A 25,512-nucleotide genomic window follows, 5' to 3' on the forward strand; every position below is an offset into this window, starting at 1 on the left:
TAGCTATGGACTCTCAAAGAAGGGGAATGGGAAGCTTGGAAGCTATGCAGATTTGGAAGTGAGAAACAGCATCAGCTGTAAATGACACACCAATGTGTGTAATGTGGTATGTTAGTGTTCTGTTCTGCCCCATATGTTGTGTATAGTACTGTAACATCACGTTACCTGGCCTATTCCTGAGACAACTGGAAGTAACCTGTACCTGACAGTGTAATCTCCATTGTGAGAAATGGAGATGGAAAATAAAGAACAGTGACTAGATGCAAAAGCTCTTAACCCATTTAAAGAAGCACTTGCCAACAAAGTTCAAAACTGAAGTCCCTGGGCAAAATTTCTGATGCCTTCCTGATGAAAACTGTAATCTGTTTCAGTGATGGTCTGTCTCCAACTTTTCTTTAAAATATTCTGGAAAAGTCATCTAAAATTGGGAACAAGAGTTGAACATTCAAAACCAATATAGTAATAATAATAATGTATTGTGGTTCAGTGGCATGGTGGAATAGTTTTAGTGACTTGCAAGTCCCTAACCTACCGAGTACACACACCAGGGAAAGGAAACTTACAGTTTTACAGGGAATCCAAACCACATGTGGCTCCTGAAGAATCTTTATATCATTGTGAGATGAAAGCTAGATTAAAGGCAGACTGAAATATTTATGTCGTTCGAGCAGTATTAATGCTTATGATGTCTCAGTTTCGAGGCAAGCTCTTTATCACTATATTACCAGACCTGACACTACTACGGTCTAACAGATGGAAAACTTCAAAAAATGTGCTAAACAAGTTGGTCTGCAAATGTCCTTAGTAAAAATTCTACATGGAAAGATTGTCTTCACAGTATTGTCAAAGTCAAGGCAGTCCCATACTCCAAGGGCCTAGGTGAGGCCCTTGAACCTAATGGGGGAGAAAAATAGCACATTGGATTTGCCTTTGGGAGAGTGAAGGTGGCCTACAGAAGAACTCACGGCATCTACCAAAAGAAAAGTCCATCCACACAGACTAAAATATGGTCAAATCAGAAGATATGTTTCCAATGACAATCACACATTTCACATAAAAACATACGTAGAAAGTGTCCTGCAAAATTGAGAGAGATTCTCAGTCCAAAGGACACAGAAGATGGGTACAGGCTGAAATCTTGGAATACAACGGAAAAATTACAAAAACTTGCAGCAGACACGAAAAAGAAGACTGAAGACTCACAGGAATAATACATGAGGACTGTTCAATAAAGAGTGATCATTTTTTTGACATCATACCTTTACTCACCCTCATAATTTTGATGGTCCTTCTCAAAGTAGTGTTCCATGAATGTAATGCACTTGTCGCAGCATTTCTGCTAGTCTTCAAATGCCGGCCGCGGTGGTCTCGCGGTTCTAGGCGCGCAGTCGGGAACCGCGCGACTGCTACGGTCGCAGGTTCGAATCCTGCCTCGGGCATGGATGTGTGTGATGTCCTTAGGTTAGTTAGGTTTAAGTAGTTCTAAGTTCTAGGGGACTGATGACCACAGCTGTTAAGTCCCATAGTGCTTCAGAGAAAAAGAAAAAAAAAGTCTTCAAATATATTCTAGAGACCATTTTTGAGAGGTCTTTCAAAATCGCCTCGGGGCAGCCTTCACCACCGCTTCTGATGATTGATAAGGCATTTCTTCATGTTAGGGAATAGAAAATAATCATGTGGGGCTAAATACAGACTATAGGGAGGGTGACGGATGCACTTCACATTGATTTTTGCGAGATATTCAGCAACAACATTGGCAATATACCGCGCATCCAGCCTGATTCACGGAAATGTGGTCTGTTGCACTTGATGTGCACTTGCAGTGTTTTCCCAGGGTGTATACGACCCGGAACACCCGAGAAATCCGGGAATTTTTTCATCGGGGAGAAAACCGGGAAAAACCTGCAAATTTTTCGGAATTCCGCGAATTTTTCATTGTTTTAGCTTTCTGTTAAATTTTTGTTATTTTGACTGGTAAGAATTGATTCTCTAGCAAAGAATGTTACTCTATCCTGCTACTGGAGAATGATAGTGCAGGACTAAAATATAAACGAAAGGAAAAAGAAATGAAACTTCAGTGGCAGAGGAAATGCGCCTTTTACAAGGAAAAACACCTTGCACGCTTGTGCAAGCAGCAAAAATATGTCAAAGGACGTAGGGCGAAGACTATGTAATACTCCGTAACTATAAACTGCTTGCTATGAGTAGAGCTCCTGGAGAAGCCTTATCTATGAGCGTGACGTCACAACTGGCCAAATTAGGTTGGTTTGACCAGTTGCCAGCGGGCTCACGCGCATGCGCAGTTAACTCGTGTATGACTACCTGCTTCCGCTTCCCACTACTTCAAGTGTGGCTGTGAGCTGTACCGACAGTAGCAGCAAGCAGCCAGATGCGAACGAGAAAGAGTTTTCTCGCGCGCTGTAGCTGTTCGCAGAGTTGTAGTGGGGAGGGGGTTAGTCTCCACATGACCCGTATTTGCGTTAAGTGATTTCACTGTTTCCTCTTCGTTTCCAGCTCCCACGTGAAATGAAAACAAAACGGACTTCTGTGGCCGGGAGCTATCAAGTGAATTAAAATACATTCACATAATTACGGAGAGCAAAAATATATTATTAGTTTCAGTTTTCTGATTTGATTTTATTTCCAAGTTATTGGAGGCCAAGTTTATATTTTATTCCTGCCTTTCAAAACAATGAAGTTATTTTTGCAAGTTTGCTAAAGAAATTTGTAGTTCCAATTGTTTGCTGAATTTAAAGTGCACGTTATCATCTTCTGCCATGTATGGCATTAAGCCATAAGAAAGAACCAAAAATGAGATCGTACAGTACTGGTACTCCAAGAAAATTTAAATCCCAAAAACCACATTGAAAAGATGGGACCTACTTCATTGTGAATCTGGAAAAAACCATTGTGCACTTCAAGCCGAATTATTCATTTTAGTATGGTGTACGAAATTTCGATGCTCTTTGAGTAGCCTCTGATGTCCTGTTTCTTGTATGATGTAATGTAAGCTCTCTTAGTGCTTTATACATACGAACATGCGGGCTTCCTACACCACTGCACTGCGTACGCGCAAAAATGCCATTTTTCTAGCGCTCTCTGGCAACAGCTAAATCGAACCTATTTCTGACAGTCTCCGGATAGTGTTGCGAACGGTGGTTCGAAAAGCGCTACTTTCAAAGTAAATTTCTTTTTACGCAAAATGAATTATATTACGTGTGAGATAGTGCGATGAATTTCTAAATCACAGAGCGTTTAAAACTGAACACTGTGAGGACCAGCCACTTACAAGAATTTCGAGCCCAGTAGACCAGACATTTATGTAATAATTTTAAAGTTACTGGCACATTCTTTGATTTATCTTAAAGTATAACGCATGAAAAAAGATAATATTACATGTGAAAGCTTAGCGTCTTTTGTAGGTTGTTAATCGGAGAGACCAATTTTATATGTGAAAGCTTAGCTTTTCTTGTAGCTGTACTATGCACATTAATGTAAACCGTTAACTTTTCCTTTTTGTGTGTTCGCGCTACGTAACAGTGATCTTGCTATTGGCTGGCTATAACACGTGTCCTAGACTGTGAGTATCTGCTGTTATCGGCTGGCGAGATCACGTGGCATGAGATACGACTGGCTTACAAAAGGACATCGCAATCTCGATTTCAACGCTCCGGAAACTAACTCGCTGTGTTTGATGCAATTCAAATTTATACTTTCGTAATACGAAAATATGCAGCGTCTTTCCGAAACTTCTCTCCTTTTTTATCATTAAAAGGCTTTCCAAAACTTCTCTCCCCCGTCTTCTCTCTCTCCTTTTTTTTCCGGGAAGTTCTACTCCAGTGTATAAAACGTCAACCATTCAAGGGATTGATAAGTTTTACAGTTCGCAGGGAAAAAGTCTACGGAACACCTACTGTTACTCAGCACGGAAAAGGTGTATTTTGGCCCTGGAAAAAGCATATTTTTTAAACGGGATATCCGGGATTTTTTTTTCCTCCTCTTCCCCGTATACACCCTGTTTCAGGACATCCCTGTAGTATTGTCCAGTTACTGTTGTTGTACAAAATGTTGATAAACCATTCCTTGAATATCAAAGATTGAGATGACCATAACTTTCCCAGCAGAAGCAATCACTTTTGCTTTTTTGGGGGTTGGCAATGAAGATTTCCACACTGAGCTTTGCTGTTTGCTCTCAGGATCAAAATGATGTAGCCAAGTTTCAACAACAGTGATTACATTTGAAGGAAACTCAGGATCTTCCTCTAACATCAACTTTATGGAGACCTGCAAGCGAATTTCCTTTTGTTCAGGAATCAACAGTCTTGGAACCCATCCTGTACAAACACGTCGTCATCTGTAATTTTTCTGTCACCAACGTGTGGTAGGCACCCAATGAAATGTTCAGTATTTCAGAAAGTGGTCTTAAGGTAATTCGTTTATCCTCTCTCACAGTGACAACAGCTGTGTTGTTTTCTTCCATAAGAGCAGTAACTGGAGTGCCAGGCCCACCTTCCTTTGAAATTGATTGTCTCCCCTCTTTAAACATTTTAAACCATTTTCGAGCTGTGCTGTAGGGAAGAACAGACTCTCCATAGGCCTCCTCTGACATGGTATAGGCCTCAGCTGAAGATTTGTTGAGACGAAATCAGAATTTCAAAGCCGCATATTGTTCCTCGCGTGTTACCTCCATTGCAGCGGTAGGCGATACTTAACATGTCTGATCCTGCCTGCCTCTCACAGGCAGGAATCAGGAGTCCCAACAATGAAACTACTTCGGCGTGTTTGTTGCACATTAAGCTAACAGAATATCATAAGATTAAATTTTAGCGTGAGAAATTATTACCATAAAAAAATTATGATAATTCTTCATCGAACAGCCCTTGTACTTACCCACAAAATTTCAGCATGCACAGAATGATGAACAATTACACCCTGAAATTCAAAAAGGACGTAAAAGCAGCCTATATAAATTCCTTGAAAGGCAGAGAGAAAATCATACAGCTAAAAAATTAACAGGTTGTAAGTGCAGCTAGGGAATAAAACTATGAAGTACGGTAAATGGAAACAAAATGGACTGTTGAAGGAAAAGTCATGGAAGAAAATAAGACGTCCACAAGAAATACAGAAAATTAAATAATGAAGCTTTGTTTGATCTAATAGGATTTGATCACACCTATAAAAATAGTAATAATAACAATAACAATAACTGATTGAAGTTAACAATGAAAGCACCTCAAAGTACAAGAAACCAAGACACTATACCAGAAAGCTGCACTCTAATGTTGGACTGACAATCTATGGAACGAGTGCAATTTTTTGAGGAAATCGAAGGTAAAACAGATAAAGAAAGCACCTGGTCCTGGCTGACCAGCAGAACCATGAATGAGGAAAATTGGACTTATTTTTGCTGCAGAAAACCAAGTTATCAATATTACAGCCATCAAAGCCAGAATCAAGAAAAGTGCAGACTGCAAAGGAGCTGAGGAAACAATTCACCATATCTTGAGCTGATGCAAAAAGACCGCTCAGGACAATTATGAGCAGAGACGCAATGCTGTAGTACAAATAATCCACTGGAAATTATGCCAAAGTTACCTTCTGCCTGTAGTAATGACCAAAGGCCTGAAAAGTTCTCAAAAACAGAAATAACAACTTACTGTGGTACTTTCAACCTCAGATCGGATGTCAGAACATGTGATACACCAAACGTCACAATTTTGGAGCAAAAATAACTGCAGATCGTGGACATTTCCACCTCCAGTGACTGCAGAATAAGTGAGGAAAGAATTTAAAAACTTATAAAACCCGAGGACTCGAAAACTGAGCTACAGTGACTGTGGTGTAAACTGGTGAAAGTAGTCCCAGCAGCTCATGGAACACTTCAAGCAATGCCACAAGCTTTGAGTGGGCACTGGAAAAACAAGGGGCTCAAAAAACTATCCATCCCCAACTACATAAAACCAATTTACTAGGATTTCCACAAATTACCCACTCATATATTGTGCAGTTGGACTAGTTATACAATTCAAAATCCAACATAATGAACTCATTTGTTGTGTTTACTGTTAATAACGATGATGATTATGATGATAGTAACAATACTATATACATAATATAACTTGGCACTTTCGAAATAGGTGCAGAGGAATATGTGGAAGTTGAATGAACTCATCTCGGTTCAGATTTTTTTTCTTTTGCCAACCTCATCTATGAAACTGCCAGCAACAGCCCATGTTTTTAGGTGGTGAACACACATTTAGGCTCCTGGCGGCAGCCTCAGCCAAAAGTGCCAAGTTATATTGTGGGTACAGTAGGAGGAGTGCAAACCCCAGGTTTCACCTTTTCCAGCAGCAGTTCGAAGACTTGCTGACGAAGAGGGGGAAGTTGCCAACACCTTACTGGGGGCCGCGCGTCCTCAGTGTCCGGGCCCCGGAAGACTCGCCCGTGGGGGATCGACTTCCGAGCGGACACACGGATCTGTGTGCTGCGGGCCCACCTCTGAACAACTACGTGGCCCCGTGCCCTGCGGACCCACCTCCGGAAGGCTATGCGGCTCCACCGCCACCCCCCGACTACTGGGATGCCAGGCCGCACAGACTGCCCAAGACGTACCACTGCCCCTTGTGCGTACGGTGGTTCACCAGCGTGCCGCACCTCAGGCGCCACTACAACACAGCCCTCCACAAGCGCCTCGCCGTGGAGAAGGGGCAGCCTGCTGTGCCCTACTGCAGTGAGTATCTGCCGGGCACATTGTTGGGAGTGTGACGAATTTGACAGTCGAGTAAAAAACTGGACCGTGTCCAATTTTACCATTTTTGATTTGGGCGTTGCTACTTTTAGCTGAGACACACATTTGCCGCAGAAAGATGGGACTGCTGCAGCATTATCTTGTCTAACTAATTAATTAGAACAAGATACAGAACATTCCTGACATGACACTGTGTCGGACACACTGATGACGCGAGGTATTCTTTGTGAATGGTTGCGAGTGGAGGGATGTGCTGAGTGTGCTGTCAGATAATAATTTTTTCATCTGAGGAAACAACCTCCTGACATTTACGGAGGTAACTGGAGAAAATCGAAAACATTGAACTGTGGTAGGGTCCATTTCTACTGCAATATAATTTTCACCTTGTAGCTTTTCTGTCAATGTCAGGATTTTTGAAGACACCATTTTACACTTTTTCCTAACTAGTGAACCTCATTTCCCTCACATACTCTCCAATCTTTGCACGACACCAACTGTAATTTTCACTGGCTTTGTCGGAGGCTACCTCATTTGTCAAAGCTGACAGTTCACTTGTGGCAGCAAACTGAACTCTGCCACAATGAGAGTTAGCCATTTCTCACTTATAACGATTCAGAAAGTTTCTTACCTGCTACAGCTGAATGTGATTCATCATTCAGACCAATAACCAGATTAGTTATGCTTGGAAAATTTGAAGTGCCGTCCCAGAAAACACCCGTCAGCACTGCGGCGGTTAGTTACTTTGGAGGAGGCTGAAAGGATATTACAACACACACAGAATATTAGTTCAATTTATTATAGCTTGAATAAGATGAAATATTCAGTTTTGAAACAATCCATCTATGTGTACTGTTTGTGTCCCTGAACACTAATGTATTTCCCGATACAGTTTAGGATAATAGTCTCTTCTGTCCATGTACAGTTGACTGTAATCTTTGCTACACGTTTCTGCCTGATACAATTCTCGTGCTGCTGTCTCTGTAATGAGACAATGCTGTCATTTTTGGCGACAATTGCAGAGTGGGCGAGTGACGCTCTTCTTTGGCAGGAGTGGTGTGCAGAATCTTTCGAGGCCGTGGCTATGCCGACGTCTGTCATTCTTTGCCATGTCTGGTAGCAACTGTGCTTAGTTGAGTCTCTGTCATGAGGTACCTACTTTGTCACAGCACCTTGTTCTTCAGAGAGCACCACAGCGAGTGTAGTAGTCTCCTTCTGAAATCCATGTTCCCCATCTTGTGATGATTGAGGGGGCAGAGTTATAACTGGCACAATGTCTTTAAATTTCTGAATATTTGATGATTCTTTCAAAAGATCTGCTCAGTACAGGAAATTAATTTGTCGACATCGAAAAATGAGCTTCGTATCTCTTATCGCTTTCACGCTGTCAAAACCCATGTGCTGTGCAGGCCACAGTCACTGTAATGAATTACTAAATAAACTCACTGTTTTAAGTGAGAATGTTTTTATTGATTCACTTTCTGAAGGATCTAACAACAATATTGGCAATAATGGAACCCGTAGGATCCCTTAACTTTGATTGAAATCCATATCTTTGTATTTATTGCTTTATCTTTGATGATTATTGTGACATTCACTTAAGTAACACTTTTTCAAACTTGACTCCCTCGGCACTGATTCATCTGTATAAATTCAAAAACTGTCCTAACGTAGGATTCTGTAGTTTCCACAAGGAGGGGAGGAGGGGGTGCGTCCTAAAATGAATAAAAGTGAAATGCAAATTGCAATATTCAACTCCATGTTACAATCGCCATTGGAAGCAAAGAAATTATCATGCCAGTAGCCTTGGAAAGTGCATTTTTGTGTTTGATTGTAATGATACATTGAGAAATAAAATATTTCTTTTTGTAATTCTCTGACTGGTGACATATTTTGCACTAAAGTATTTTACATACAGCAGAAAATATGTCTGATCCGAAAGTACTAATGTAACTTTTCAGTTTACTCCACAAACGAAAACTGAATTTAACCTTGTTACTAGCTACCTTCCAAATTGTCATCACAATGAAGTCCAAAAGAAAGATGAATAATGAAGATAGAAACCATGTCTTATCCCCAGCACTCACTGTTCCTTTTGAAGGAGGAGTGAGCCAATAGGAAGCCAATAAACACAACTGATAATTAAAATCCTTACCTACTGTTAGTGCTTTTTATGGGACAATGGTTCTTTTTAATAATAAAGGAGTAAATTATGATCAGAATGGCAGCAAAATTCATTTATTTCACCAGTTAGGCATATATAAAAGACAGAAGGAGGCTACATAAAACTGTGGCACTTCAATCATAAAGATATAAATTATACAGATTCATGCTTAAATTGAAGATTGATCTAATACATTTAAATGAAATTCTGCCAAAGTTGTGGTTGTGTTCATTACACTTGATCTCAGAATATATCCTAAGGTTTTACAACAAATGGATGTCAAGGGAGGTGGATAGTCATTTTGCAGATTACATCTGCTACCCTTCTGGTAGACTGTTGTGATCTGTGCTGTCTTACAACTACTGAGCACAGTTTTTTGTTCAAGGTATTGATGGTATATTCTGGTTAAAGTGGGAACTGGTTCAGCTATAGATTCTGCATAGAATTTGACAAAGATCCTGTAGGGCCACAAATACTTGTTTAATTGTAGCGATTTCAGATTTTTCTCCATGCCACTACCGCTAATATCTATAAAACACTTGTCTTTCCAATTTTTGCAGTATGTCTGTATCTTCCTTGGTGAAGAGTCGTTTGAAAACTGAGTTGAGTACTTCTGCTTTTGCTTTACTAGCCCCAGTCTTTTTCTCTGTGTCATCCATGTTTGTCTGGACACTAATTTATGTACCATTGACAGCCTTTGCATGCAACTAGAATTTCTTTGAATTTAAGAAGACGTCTTGCAGTATTATTCTGCTATGGTAAACGATAAAGTCTTCATGCATTACCCTCTTAAAAGTGACATGTATTTCATTTAACATCTCTCCATCTTTGGCCATGTGCTTTCTTTTACAGCTGTCTTGCAGTTTCTTTACAATGACTGAATACCATGGAGGGGTCCCTTACATCTCAAACTGTTGTACTAGTGTATGTGTTGAATGAGATGTATCACATCCTTAAATACAAATGTCAGAGAAAAGATTTTCCTGACTGAGAGCAGTAGATAAGTGGTGAGCACCCCACTGTTGGGAGATGTTTTAAATTGTAGGTGCTGATATCAGAGCTAACGATCCAGTGGCTGTACAGAAGTAGGTAGCAATCAGATTACCTTACCTGCTGAGGCAGAGATAAGAGTTCCATCTACATCTACATCCATACTCCGCAAGCCACCTGACGGTGTGTGGCAGAGGGTACCCTAAGTACCTCTATCGGTTCTCCCTTCTATTCCAGTCTCGTATTGTTCGTGGAAAGACGGATTGTCTGTATGCTTCTGTGTGGGCTCTAATCTCTCTGATTTTATTCTCATGGTCTCTTAGTGAGATATACGTAGGAGGAAGCAATATATTTCTTGACTCTTCGGTGAAGGTATGTTCTCGAAACTTTAACAAAAGCCCGTACCGAGCTACTGAGCGTCTCTCCTGCAGAGTCTTCCACTGGAGTTTATCTATCATCTCCGTAAGGCTTTCGCAAGTACTATCCTGTAACGAAGTGCGCTGCTCTCCGTTGGATCTTCTCTATCTCTTCTATCAACCCTATCTGGTACGGATCCCACACTGTTGAGCAGTATTCAAGCATTGGGCGAACAAGCGTACTGTAACCATGGAGTGGGGAGTGCGGAAGAAAGAGCTCCATGACATCTATGAATGCAAAATGTCAAAGATAATAAATCCATTGTGATTCTTAATTATCAAGTTGACTATCAGATCTGTTATGTATGCAGTACAGAGACAGTATGATGAGTTGGTAGCTGTCCTCATTTATCATGCATTGAGTTGTAATTTTGAAGATAATATAAGAAGGTGAATTCTACCTAACTTCTTATTTATGTGATGAACCAGATGAGAATGAGAACTTAATTTTCAGCAGCTTTATCTGCAGTCTATGAGGAGATGAAGTCTGACCAAAGTTCAGGGAAGAAGTCACATGGATTCAGGGGACAACCTAGCTGGATCCTAATTAGTCATACTTAATGGTGATGGAATATTCACGAAGCTACGTTCGTCATCAATAGAAGGAGTGTTCAGGTGGCAACTTATTTAAATGTTAGGTACATGAGATCATGTATAACAAACCACCATACAGCCCAAGGCAATCTGGGACACTTCACGTGCTGACCGTGTGACACAAGATATTGGAGGATATTTGTACTAGCGAACTGAGTTTCTTTTTGTAAAGTTTTCAGTTACATCTGGGGAAGAGTCTGGCGATTGATGGAAGTCTTTGATTAGAAGTTTAAGCTTGCCCTCAACACAGTTTCGCCCAAACTGTCGCACATGTAGCTTCAATTTCTGTTGTGATGGATTTGCCTTTCTTGTCTGCTGTGACAAACACACCACCTCCATCTCCCATTAGCTTATAGTTTCAATCTAGACTTCAAAGTCCTCAAAAAAAATTCAACACTGTGAATTTTGGGTTTTACCTAGCTTTTAATAGCTAGTAGTAGGTGAGCTACACTGCTTTTGAGACTTTCAAACTCTGGGACCTTTTGTTGCAAATACTTTGTCAGTTGATTAGTAGAATTTTAATGGTTTCGTATGTGGGGGACATTTCTTTGAATCTTACTCTAATACTTCTATGGATGTCAGTGTTCATACCAGATGGAGAGACGCCTGAGCTAAAAAGAAAAATTTCCCACACATCCTTGCCCGTACATGAAGTCTACCTGGGCAGCAGCCTCTGATGTGTAGTGCACACCTGATCAGTTTAGGGGCACCCTCCAATTCTCGACACTATGACGTGAGCCCAGAAAGTTGCAGCCTAGCTCACAACAGAACCTTTGAGTCTGCTTTAAACTTTCAAGTAGACTCAGAAACAGAGAGCTATGATCAGCTATGATGACAGTCCTGCAAATTGTGAACTTCTTTCAAACTAAATTCCAGCAGTTCAAAAGAAAAACTCTTTTTCATGCTGCACTTTAAGTTTTTCTATTTATTTATTTTGTGCATGTAGACACGCTTCACATTAGTTATAAGACATCTTCAGTGGTTGTCCTGAAATATTACATGATTTATTCATTTGCACATACAGGTTATCATTTACACTTATAGGTTATACACTATGTGATCAAAAGTATCCGGACACCTGGCTGAAAATGACTTACAAGTTCGTGGTGCTCTCCATCGGTAATGGTGGTATTCAATTTGCTGTTGGCCCACCCTTAGGAGTCATTCCATGTCAAGCGGCCTAATGGTCCCCACTCGACCATCTCCAATTTCGATGAAATTTATACAGGATGTACTTATAGACATGAAGCACAGCCAAATTACAGATTTTTAAAGGCTCATTTTTTGACATTGGGACTGAAATGAATAAATGATCAACTTTGTTTACCATTGTTCAGGATGTAACAGATCTGTCATGCTGAAACTTTGTGATCCTGTTCAACTTTTTGGGTACAATAGCTTAGTTATAGTACAAAAGGTCAAATTATGGTAAATTCATCATAGTGTGCTATAAAAGTGGCTCATAAATCTTCTCGTACCAAATTTTGGCTATATTTTATGAAGCTAATACTTTAGTTAGCTGCAGCCTGCCAGCATGTCATAAAGCTCTGTAAGTGGCACCCAGATTGCTCAAATAATAACTGAGTTATCGAAGTTGAAAGTGTGCTAAAAAATTTAATCAGTCACTTTTGCTTCACGTTCAAAAGGCCATATCTCGAAAAGGGTAACACAAATTTGATTTTTCTCAGTACCATTGAAAAGAGCTCACCTTGTTTGATCAGAAAAAGTTGTTTTTATATTGGAGACTTTGCATTTAGAAGAAATAAATTTATATTTTCAGTACATTACATTTCTCGACATTGCAACTTAAATGAATAAATAATCAACTTAGATTTACCATTACTCAGGATCTAAGAGACCTATCATGCTGAAACTTTGTGATCTTGTTCAACATATTGGGTACAATATCTTAACTGTAAAACAAAAGGTCATACTATTGTAAATTCATCATAGTGTGCTATCAAAGTGGCTCATAAATCTTGTCGTACCAAATTTTGACCATACTTTTTGCCTTGTATCTACTGAAAGGATAACTATCTGAGGCTGATACTTTAGTTACCTGCAACCTGTCAGCATGTCATAAATTTCTGCAAGTGGCATCCAGATTGCTCAAATAATAACGGAGTTATCTGAGCTCACCTTGTCTGACCAGAAAAAGTTGTTTTTATTTTGGAGACAGTGTCAACAATGCTTAATGTCAACAATTGTATGTGGTAACATGCTTCAACAATCTGTCTGAAGCACACTGTTCTGCAGTTAAGAGTGTTCAGATGTTGTGTGTGCCTTTTTAAATGATGTAAAATCTGTTGTCATTACTGGATGAACATCTTTTTTTGGCAAGTAAAATTTATTTCAAGGTATGGAGTGCCTCTTTAGAAATGTTTATCAGGTTGTTTAATTTAGTATTCTCAAGGAAGTTCCCAGTATCTATGATTCTTTAATATTTTTCAGTTGAAAATATACACCACTTCTACTTTTCTAATATTGAAACAAACGGCAATTGGAAGCATAAATTTAATTGTAGTGTAATGGATATCAGCGAGGTTTCAGTACCATGTATCATTGGCCTTTCAGATAATTCTAAATATCATCTGAAAACATACACACATCAACAAGGCTTCATTCCAGTCAAAGAATTTTCAGTAGAGAAACAGGAATTAATAAAAGAATTTTCAGTAGAGCAACAGGAATTAATAAACCAAAGAAGTGAGATACGTCTTACTGAAAATTCACAAATATGCTTTCATCACAAAGCAATACTTGTGGACAAATATTACTTTCTACACAGATCTTGTTGTAATCTTTTTGGTGCAAAGAAACATTCTGTTAAAAAGGATTTATGGATTGTCAGTGTGGAAACAGCAAAACAATTGCAAGCCATGACAAGAGCAATGTGAAACCTGGTCAGATCTATCCAGTTTAAAGAAAACAATTTTTAGCAAAGAAAGCAAAAAAATCGCAGTAAACTTCAAACCATTCAGAAGATGAATCATATCCAGAAGTATCAATCGATTCAAGTCTAACTGCTTCTTGGAGTGTCCCCCTCTAAAATTTCAAACAGTATCAAAAAGGGATGTGAAAGGTTACGCAAAATGAAAAATATACGAAGCTCAAGAGGCAATTGCGAATAACATTTCTGCTGCTGGAGGATTCACCCCAAAAGATCTTCAAGCACCAAATACAAGCAAGACATGTCTTCATTGTGAAGATTATAAGCGGCTGATTAAAGAATTGAAAGAGAAGTTGCAGCTGTCAAGGCAGTCTGAAAAACTGCAAATACTAACATTAGTACCACAAAGCTGGACTATAAAAGAGACAATGCAAGAATTTGGTGTTTCAGAGAGGATGGTAAAAGCAGCTAGGAAGTTACAGGCAGAAAATGGTGCATTAGCTCTGCCAAAGAACAAGTGTGGCAAGAAGATTCCAGATGCCGTAAAAGAAAGAGTGGTAGCATTTTTTTTCAGAATAAAGAATTTAGCTGAATTTGTCCAGGTAAAAAAGACTGTATGTCAGTTAGAATAGAAGGAAAGAAAGTTTTGATGCAAAAATACCTTCTTCTGAATAATTTTAAAGAAATGTTTGTTGCATATCAACTTCAGCACGGGCCTGAAATTGGATTTTCCAGATGTTCCTAATTAAGGCCAAAATGGTGCATCACTGTGGGTACTGCAGGAACCCACTCAGTCTGTGTTTGCACTTTATACCAAAATGTGAAACTGATGCTTGCAAGAACTCTAATTAAAGAAGATTATAAGAGTCTGATTGCTAAAACAGTGTGTGATTTGGAATCCAAAGACTGGATGCTTCATCATTGGGAAATTTGTCTGGGAAAAGAACTACTGGATCAGATTTTAGAAAGTAGTTTTGAAGACAGTGATCCAGATGATACCATTGAGTTCAAACAGTGGGTGCACACTGATAGAGATACATTAGAAACCTAGCAGATGACGCACGAGGATTTTATTGAAGATCTGGTTTCAAAAATTGACAAACTTTCCACTCATCATTATGTTGCAAATCACCAGAGCAAGCACCTAAAATGCATAAAAGAAAGCTGTAAGCCAACTGAACTGATCATATTAATGGACTTTGCTGAAAATTATTCCTTCATTGTCCAGAATGCAGCTCAAGCAACTTTTACACCTATTTGTTGTGTACTTCAGAAATAACTTGGACATCAACTAGTGTATAATAAACGACAGTCTGAAACATGATGCAATTGCTGTACATGCTTTTATGGTGAGATAAATAGAAGATCTAAAGTGTCTCCTTGGAAAAATCACACTCATTTACTACTTCAGTGATGGGTCAGCAGTGCAGTACAAAAATTTAAAAAAAAATTCTGAATCTCTGCCACCATCAAAATGACTTTGGAATCTCAGCTGAATGGAACTTTTTTGCTACAAGCCATGGAAAATCTCCATGTGATGGAATTGGGGGAACTGTAAAGTGCCTCCAAAGACCAACTGAGGACCAGATTCTGACACCAACTGATTTGTTTAAATACTGTACAAAGAATATCAGAGGAATCCAATTCATTTTTGTTTCAAAATAAGAAATTGAAACATTAAAAAGTGAGCAGGAAGTAAGGTTCAAAAATGGCTGCACAGTATCAGGAACTAGAGAGAATCACCATTCTATTCCATTAAATGAAACTCAAGTTTCTGTTGTAAGAGTATCCAATGAAACAAATATTTTAGTGGTAAATGTTGACAAATTCAAGCAACAGTTTCATTCAGAAATATTATAGCTTTACAACTGGGCCAATACATTGCCTGTATATATGATGAAAAATGGTGGATTGGTAATGTGTCTGAAGTTTCAGAAGAAGGAAAGTTTTAGCCAGTTTCATGCACCTCAATGGACCTGCATATTCATTCTATTGGCCAGCTATTTTTGTCATTCCAGCTCCATCAGCAAAAGGAATGGGCCGACATTAAAGCTTGTTAGAATCAACTGTAATTGCTATTAGTAACCAATTTCAGCAAATGAATTGATAAGAAATGAAATATTTGGCTTGGGGACCATAAAGAGTATGACATGTATTTTTTAATGTAATATAAATGCAATTTTATTTGGTACAACAAGATTTATGGGCCACTTTGATAGCAGATTATGATGAATTTACAATAGTTTGACTTTTGTTTTACAAATGAGATATTGTACCATAAAAAATTCAACCGGATCGCAAAGCTTCAGCATGACAAGTCTCTTAGATCCTGAGTAATGGTAAATCAAAGTTGATCGTTTATTCATTTAAGTCGCAATGTCGAGAAATGTAATGTACTGAAAATATAAATTTATTTCTTCTTAAATGCAAAGTCTCCAAAATAAAAACAACTCTTTCTAATGAAACAAGGTGCTGAGAAAAATCAAATTTGAGTTATTCTTTTTGAGATATGACCTTTTGAAAGTGAGCCAAAATTGGCTGATTAATTTTTTAGCACACTTTGACCTTCGATAACTCAGTTATTATTTGAGCAATCTGGGTGCCACTTACAGAACTTTATGACATGCTGGCAGGCTGCAGATAACTAAAGTATTAGCTTCAGAAAGTTATTCTTTCAGTAGATACAAGGCCATAAAGTAGAGCCAAAATTTGGTATGACAAGATTTATGAGCCACTTTGATAGCACACTATGATGGATTTACCATAATTTGACCTTTTGTTCTACAAATAAGCTATTGTACCCAAAACGTTGAACAGGATCACAAAGTTTCAGCGTGACAGATCTGTTACATCCTGAACAATGGTAAACAAAGTTGATCATTTATTCATTTCAGTCGCAATGTCAAAAAACAAGCCTTTATGAAAAGTAACTAGTGGCCCCACCATACTAATTATGAAGCTGTCATTCGGTAGTGCTTCATGTAAGGTCTATATGTACGTCCTGTAAAAATTTCATCAAAATTGGAGAAGGTTGAGTGGGGAGCTTGTCTAAATTTAAGCTGCTTGACATGGAATGACCCATAGCCTTGATGACAGCTTCCAGTTCAGTCAGTTGCTAGAAGGTTTCTTGGGGAATGCCAGCCCATTCTTCGTGGAGTACTGCACTGAGAAGAGGTATCGATGTTGATCGTTGAGGCCTGGCATGAAGTTGGCATTCCAAAGCATCCCAAAGGTGTTCTATGGCATTCAGGTTAGGACTCCGTGCAGATGAGTCCATTACAGGGATGTTATTGTTGCGTAACCACTCCTCCACAGGCCGTTCATTATGAACAGGTGCTCGATCATGTTGAAAGATGCAATCACCATCCCCGATTTGCTCTTCAACAGTGGGAAGCAAGAAGGTGCTTAAAACATCAATGTGGGTCAGTGCTGTGATAGTGCCATGCAAAACAACAAGGGATGCAAGCCCCCTGTATGAAAAACATGACCACACCATAACACCACCACCTCCAAATTTTACTGTTGGCACTAACACACTGGCAGATGACGTTCACTGGGCATTCGCCACACCCACACTGCCATCAGATCGCCACATCGTGTACCGTGATTCATCACTCCACACAACGTTCTTTCACTGTTCAATCGTCCAATGTTTTCATTCCTTATACCAAGAATGGTGGGGGAGGGGGGGGGGGGGGGGGGCGTAGTTTGGCATATACCGGCATGACATGTGGCTTATGAGCGGCCGCTCAACCATGAAATCCAAGTTCACCTCCAGCCTAACTGTCATAGTACTTGCAGTGGATCCTAATGCAGTTTGAAATTCCTGTATGATGGCCTGGATAGATGGCTGCCTATTACTCATTACAACCCCCTTCAACTGTCGGCAGTCTCTGTCAGTCAACAGACAAGGTTGGCTTGTACACTTTTTGGCTGTACATGTCCCTTCATGTTTCCACTTCACTATCTCATTGGGTACAGTGGAGCAAGGGATGTTTAGGAGTATGGAAATCTCACTTACATATGACACAAGTGACACCCAATCACCTGATCACATTCAAAGCCTGTGAGTTCTGTGGAGTGCCCCATTCTGCTCTCTCACAATATCTAATGACTACTGAGGATGCTAGTATGGAGTACCTGGCAGTAAGTGGCAGCACAATGTACCTAGTATAAAAAACATACGTTTTGGGGGGGGGGGGGGTGTCTGGATACATAGTGTAGAGTTAAAACAGTGTGTTCAGGTTTTTATAATAAAATGGAAAATACAGCTCAGCATCTAATTCATTATTTCTCAGCCAAACAGCTTTCTCTCTGGTGGCTAACTGGTTAAAAGTTTGCACTTATCCTTTTTCTCAGTGTTTTCCACATATGGCAATTTAATTGATATTTCTGTTGTATAGTGTCATTTGTTTCTGTAAGTTTTGCCAACTTTCTCAGGTTTTGCTTTCAACAGTTTTTTCTGTGTCTGTGTGTATGCTAATGTAAGTTCTTGGGAGAGAAATAGGCTTTGTGATCATCTGTTGGGATTACTGTCTATTATATGACCAATCAATGTACACAGTGAGTGGGCATTCACATTACCTTGGCCATTTAGTAATACCTTCCTTTCAGCCTTTCTTTTATACAGGGTGTTACAAAAAGGTACGACCAAACTTTCAGGAAACATTCCTCACACACAAATAAAGAAAAGATGTTATGTGGACATGTGTCCTGAAACGCTAATTTCCATGTTAGAGCTCATTTTAGTTTTGTCAGTATATACTTTACTTCCTCGATTCACCGCCAGTTGGCCCAATTGAAGGAAGGTAATGTTGACTTCGGTGCTTGTGTTGACATGCAACTCATTGCTCTACAGTACTAGCATCAAGCACATCATTATGTAGCATCAACAGGTTAGTGTTCATCACGAACGTGGTCTTGCAGTCAGTGGAATGTTTACAAATGCAGAGTTGGCAGATGCAGATTTGATGTATGGATTAGCATGGGGCAATAGCCATGGCGCGGTACATTTGTATTGAGACAGATTTCCAGAACAAAGATGGCCTGATAGGAAGACGTTCGAAGCAATTGATCGGCATATTAGGGAGCACGGAACATTCCAGCCTATGACTCGCGACTGGGGAAGACCTAGAACGACGAGGACACCTGTAATGGACGAGGCAATTCTTCGTGCAATTGACGATAACCCTTATGTCAGCATCAGAGAAGTTGCTGCTGTACAAGGTAATGTTGACCACGTCACTGTATGGAGAGTGATACGGGAGAACCAGTTGTTTCCGTACCATGTACAGCATGTGCAGGCACTATCAGCAGCTGATTGGCCTCCACAGGTACACTTCTGTGAATGGTTCATCCAACAATGTGTCAATCCTCATTTCAGCGCAAATATTCTTTTTACAGATGAGGCTTCATTCCAACGTGATCAAATTGTAAATTTTCACAATCAACGTGTGTGGGCTGACGAGAATCCGCACGCAATTGTGCAATCACGTCATCAACACAGAGTTTCTGTGAACGTTTGTGCAGGCATTGTTGATGATGTCTTGATTGGGCCCCATGTTCTTCCACCTTTGCTCAGTGGAGCATGTTATCATGATTTCATACGGGATACTCTACCTGTGCTGCTAGAACATGTGCCTTTACAAGTACGACACAACATGTGGTTCATGCACGATGGAGCTCGTGCACATTTCAGTCGAAGTGTTCGTACGCTTCTCAACAACAGATTCGGTGACCAATGGATTCGTAGAGGCGGACCAATTCCATGGCCTCCACGCTCTCCTGACCTCAACCCTCTTGATTTTCATTTATGGGGGAATTTGAAAGCTCTTGTCTAGCAACCTCAGTACCAAATGTAGAGACTCTTCGGGCCCATATTGTGGATGGCTGCGATACAATACGCCATTCTCCAGGGATTCCATGCGACGGAGGGTGGATGCATGTATCCTCGCTAACGGAGGACATTTTGAACATTTCCTGTAACAAAGTGTTTGAAGTCACTCTGGTACGTTCTGTTGCTGTGTGTTTCCATTCCATGATTAATGTGATTTGAAGAGAAGTAATAAAATGAGCTCTAACATGGAGAGTAAGCGTTTCTGGACACATGTCCACATAACATATTTTCTTTTGTTGTGTGTGAGGAATGTTTCCTGAAAGTTTGGCCGTACCTTTTTGTAACACCCTGTATATGTGGTAATTTTCTTGTGAGGTTAGAACGTGTCTTTCATTATTTATTCTATTTTCTTTCTTTCTTTCTTTCTTGTTGCTGGTTTGTGATTATTTTCTCTTAAATGTTCTGCAAAAGTTGAAAGGCTTGTCCCATGTTTCCTTGCTTTGTTATGTTCTTTGTAGTGGGTGTCAAATGTTCTGCTGGTTTGTCCTATGCATCTTCCATCACGTCTGGCATTGTTGTTGGTATATTTCTGGTAGATGTCTGTGTGTTTTGTTATTTTTGAAATGTACTTTAAGATTGAACTGTCTGTTTTGAATGCTATGTTTATGCCTTTTCTTTTGAAAATGTTTGTTAATTTACATGTGGGTTTATGCTTGTAGATCATTGTGTACTATCTTGAATCTTCTTTCTTGTTTTCATGTATTCTAGGTGCCATTGTGGGTCTGTTGCTGTGTGTGTGTGTGTGTGTGTGTGTGTGTGTGTGTGTGTGTGTGTGTAGTGTTTTGTTGTGCTGTTGTTTCTATGCATAATGTCTATTGACTGTATTAGTTGTTTAACTTTGTGACTAGATTATTATTATACCCATTGTTTGATGCTATTAATGTGATGATGTCTAGTTCTTTATGGTAGTTTACTGTGCTGAGTGGTTCTTTGCTGAGACTACAGATCATGTATCTGAGCACTGTTGCTTCTGCAAGTGTGTGTGATTTAAAGTAATGTATAATAGTGTCCCTTATAGTGGGTTTATGGTAAATTTCAAAGCTATGCTGATTTTTTCTTTTTTATTTTGTTTGTTTATTTTGGTTGTTATGTTGTTTTTCCATTGTGAATCTTAGCTTTTTGTGTCTTGTGTTTAGATCTGAATGAAAGGGATCAATTTTTGCTGGAGGTTCAGCAGTTAAACAAAGGATATCATCCCTGTATCTGATTGAATAGAGAATGTTATAATTCTGTGTGGTAATGTTTCTAAAAATTGAGTCTTCTACGTGGTTAGTGGAAATGTTGCCTAGGGCACCTGACACTGGGGATTCATTAGTTGCCCATTTTCTTGTAAATATTACTCATTATTAAACTGAAAGTAGTTCTGCTCATTTATCAGTTTTAGCAATATCTATATTTCCATGATGTGTTCAGCTGATTGTCCTTCAGGTTTTGTCTGTGATGAAATTTTTTCTGCTATTGGTATGTTAGAGTTCATACTCTCTATGTCAAAAGAGAATGTTAGCTGTGTCTTCAATGTTTGTATCTTTTATGAGTTGTATTATCTGTGAGATGTTTCTTATAGTTCAGTCTTCATCTATTTTATAGGTTTTGAAAGTAATTTCAACATGTGTCCTGCAAGTTAGTAAGCGGGAGCTTTTTTGGAGTTCTCTGTTTAAGTGGTTTAATTTCACGTTTCTGTAAGTGTAAATCTGTTCAGTGTACAGTTGCTCACAGAACAGCCAGCTACGTAGCTCTTTAACACACCAGCGTCCATTGGTAACAAGTCAAAATCTACGATTGTTTGCTTTTGTAGTTCACTCCTTCAGTTAGTCTCGGTAGGATGGACAGGATGTGTGCACGCTGTGTGCAGATGCAGGAGGAGCTGGCCGCAATTCACAAACAGCTGAATGTGGTTTTGGTTACGGTCAATCACCTTCAGGCTGCTGGCTTGGGGTGTAGTAGTGGCAGAAAATCTAGCACGTCACACGGGTACGTCAGGTGTCACTTGTTTTGCCCATGAGCTATGCTTCCGAGACATCTTCTAGTACACCCATCACGATGGATCTGCTGTCGTAGCAGGGTGAGTGACGGGAGGTAACGCGTTCACATTGCTCGAGCTGGAGGGCCAATGTGGAGACTGGCCGCCTGGTCTTTACTAGTTATTGGGAGCTCGAATGCATTATGAAGCCCCTTAGGCAGATAGCATTCACGGCTGGAAAGAAAGCTGATGCACACTCAGTATATCTGCCAGGGGGCTTCATCCAAGATGTGGAGGCAGCCTTGCCTGTGGCTACCAAATGTGCAGGGTACAGTCATCTGTAAGTTGTGGCTCATGTCGGCACCGCCAATGTCTGTCGTGTGGGTTCCTAGGCGATCCTCGGTTTGTACAGGTGGCTGGTGGAGGTGGTTAAGACTGCTGACCATGTGCACAGAGTGCAAGTGGAGCATGCAGTTTGTAGCGTCGCTTGCAGAGTTGATCGAGGTCCTTTGGTTTGGAGCTGAGTGGAGAGTTTGAACCGAAGGCTTAGTCAACTTTATGATGGTCTCGGGTGCAGATTTCTAGACCTGCATTATCATATGGTGATTTGTAGCAATCCCCTTGAGGGAATGCTATACACAAAGGAAGCAGCTACTAAGGTAACTGAGTACTTGTGGAGTGCACGTGAGGGTTTTTTTCATCCAGGCAGAAGTTTCCGGTGCTCTGATAAACACTTGCCAGTTGTTATGCAGTAATGGAAGTCTAATGGTGTTCATAATAAAGACAAATTGTGATGAGTAAACTGTTGAAGTATTCATAATAAAGTCCACGAATTTACTGCCCTCCAGGAAAGTTCTTGTGCCCAATTATTCTTGGGACCGAGAGCTGGCTGAAACCCAAAGTAGAAAACTCTGAGATGTTTAGCAAGTCATGGAATGTATAACAAAATAACAGATTAGAGGCCATAGGAGGGAGGAAGCAGCACCTGTTGTCCGGGGGTAGCGTCTTTGATTAGTAATCAATACGTTATCGGTTCCGGGTTCAAAACCTGCCACAGCGTAAATTTTGATTAATAATCGCTATTGGCAGCCGAAGACTTATGGCGTAATAAGTTACCCTCATTCTGCCAACAGCTTTGTCAAAGAGGGCAGAAGAGCAGATAGAGGTTCAGGGCACTCTCTTGTCCTTGGGGTGGGAAACTGCCCTAAAAGGCGGAAAATCAGCAATGATCGACAGCATGAGGCTGCAGAAGGCAATGGAAAACATGCATCAATGACACACAACCTGTATCCACAGGACATGTGGCTTGTAATTGAAAAAAGTGTCAACACAGTCTCTCCATTGACAAAAGATTCCGGAATAGCCCCCCATTCGGATCTCCAGGAGGGGACTACCGAGGTGGAGGTGACTGTGAGAAAAACATTGAATATCTGATGAAAGGATAATGTTCTACAAGTTGGGGCATGGAATGTCAGAAGTTTGAATATGGTAGGGAAGCTTGGAAACCTAAAAAGGGGAATGCAAAGGCTCAATCTAGATATAGTAGTGGTCAGTGAAGTGAAAAGGAAAGAAGACAAGGATTTCTGGTCAGATGAGTATAGAATAAAGTCAGTAGCAACAGGAAATGGTATAGTGGGAGTGGGGATGATTATGAATAGGAAGGTAAGGCAAAAGTATGTTACTGTGAATAGTTCAGTGATCGGGTTGTTCTTATCAGCATCAACAACAAACCGACATCAACAATGATAGTTCAGCATGAGGATTGGAACTGTAGTGGCAACTATTTATTTACAGCTCATACAAAATAGATACTTGTTTCAAAGATTTACTGACCTTAAAAGTAGTCACCAGCATTGTGTATAACTCACTGCCAGCGATGTGGAAGTTGTGGGATACTCTTAGCAGTGCAAAATGTGTTGACAGTTGGCGCGGCATGGTCTATTGCCCGCTGAATTTGTAGCAGTTCTAAAGTGAATGCTGTGAAGTATTTCCTTCAGTTTAGAAATCGAGTTGAACTCAAGACGGTTTAATTCAGGGGAGTGCAGTAGGTAGTATAGCATTTAGCAGCCCCCTCAGTCAAACAAATCAGTAACAGCTTGCACTGTATGTGCTTGAGCATTGTCCTGCAAAATGATGGTCAGGTCCTGCAGAAAATGTCATCACTTCTGTCTCTATGCTGTTCATTTTTGGAACAGAACCTACGACCAGCTTAGAGACAGAAGTGATGACACTTTCTGCAGGACCTGACCATCATTTTGCAGGACAATTCTCAAGCACGTACAGTGCAAGCTGTTACTGAGTTGTTTGACTGATGGGGCTGCTGAAGTGCTATACCACCTGCTGCACTCCCCTCAATTAAGCTCTCGTGAGTTCAACTCGATTTTTAATCTGAAGGAAACGCTTCGCTGCATTTGCTTCAGAACTGCTACAAATTCATCTGGCAATAGACTGTGCCGCTCAAACTGTCAACACAACTGGCACTGCTAAAAGTAGCCTGCGACTTCCACATCACTGATCACTGGCAACGGGTTAAACACAATGCTGGTGCATACTTTGGAAGTCAGTGAAACTTCGAAACATGTATCTATTTTGTACAAGCTGCCACTATTAAAGTTCCAACCCTCATATATATGCTGATGTCACAAGCTGAAGCTAAAGATGAAGAGATAGAGAAAGTATATGAGGATGTTGAAAGGGTGATGCAGTACGTAAAGGAGATGAGAAGGGGATTGGGATGCAGTTGTAGGGAAAGGAGCAGAAAAAAATAACAGGATAATATGGTCGTGGGACAAGGAATGAGAGAGGAGAAAGACTAATTGAGCTCTGTAATAAATTTCAGCTAGTAACAGACAATATTCTGTTCAAGAACCACGGCTGGATGACATGGGAAGATTTCAGTTAGATTAGATCATGGTCAAGCAGAGATTCCAAAATCAGGTACTGGATCGCAAGGTGTACCCACGAGCAGATATACACTCAATCACAAAGATGAAGAGTGGACTGAAGTTTAAGCGATTAGTCAGGAAGAATCAGTATGCAAAGAAGTGGGATTCAGAAGTACTAAGGAATAATGATATACATTTAAAGTTCTCTAAGGCTATAGACACGGCAATGAGGAATAGCTCTGTAGGCAGTACAGTTGAAGAGGAATGCACATCTCAAAATGGCAGTGACAGAACTTGGAAAGAAAAACATAGCTACAAAGAAGGTAACTGCAAAGAAACAATGGGTGACAGAACTACTACTTCTGTTGAGTGATGAAAGAAGGAAATACAAAAAAGTTCATGGAAATCTTTCTTTCAAATATATCCATTTGCTTTTCGTCAAATTTTGTTAATGCCTATGTTTCAGCACTATGTGTTAGCACCGGCATTACTAAAACATTACATATCGTAACTTTAATTTTTCCGAACAGAAACTTAGATTTCAGATGTTTTCTAGAGCCACTGTAGCACTTGCTGGTGGGCAGTTTTCATTTTTGAATTTCAGAACTGATGTTGTTCTTAGAATTTACTTGTAATTTGAGGTAAGCAATAATACACAACATCAAACTTATACGAACTGATTTGGATAATCTTCCTTAATTATAGGCATATACTTTTTGTTTCTTTTATCTGTAGGTTCATCTTTCTAACAGCACTTTCAAGACTTAGAGAGACTTCTTTCATTGCTCTTGACATTATTGCAAATTATACCAGTATCATTTGCATATCCCAGCACATGATCTGATTTTCACAGAATAGTCCCTGATTGTATTGATGCCCACCTCTGTTGTAACATTTTTTGAGTCTAGATTAACATCATTTTTTGTGGTCACAGTACACTGTAACACCTCCTGTGTTTTAATTTGATTCTGG

General features: G+C 39.9%; 1 protein-coding gene across 2 annotated transcripts in view; it reads left to right on the top strand.

Annotated features, from left to right (window-relative positions):
- Positions 1-25,512, top strand: part of LOC126272266 (uncharacterized) — a 379,755-nt gene that overhangs the window by 292,152 nt on the left and 62,091 nt on the right. The window contains exon 10 of one of the 2 annotated variants that reach the window (XM_049975005.1): positions 6,349-6,730. In XM_049975005.1, coding sequence (XP_049830962.1) covers positions 6,349-6,730 — 382 coding nt within the window. The remainder of the gene's footprint in view (positions 1-6,348; positions 6,731-25,512) is intronic. The other variant, XM_049975006.1, reaches the window with a different exon arrangement.

Source organism: Schistocerca gregaria, chromosome 5 (assembly GCF_023897955.1).
Source record: "Schistocerca gregaria isolate iqSchGreg1 chromosome 5, iqSchGreg1.2, whole genome shotgun sequence".
Classification (NCBI taxonomy): Eukaryota; Metazoa; Arthropoda; class Insecta; order Orthoptera; family Acrididae; genus Schistocerca; species Schistocerca gregaria.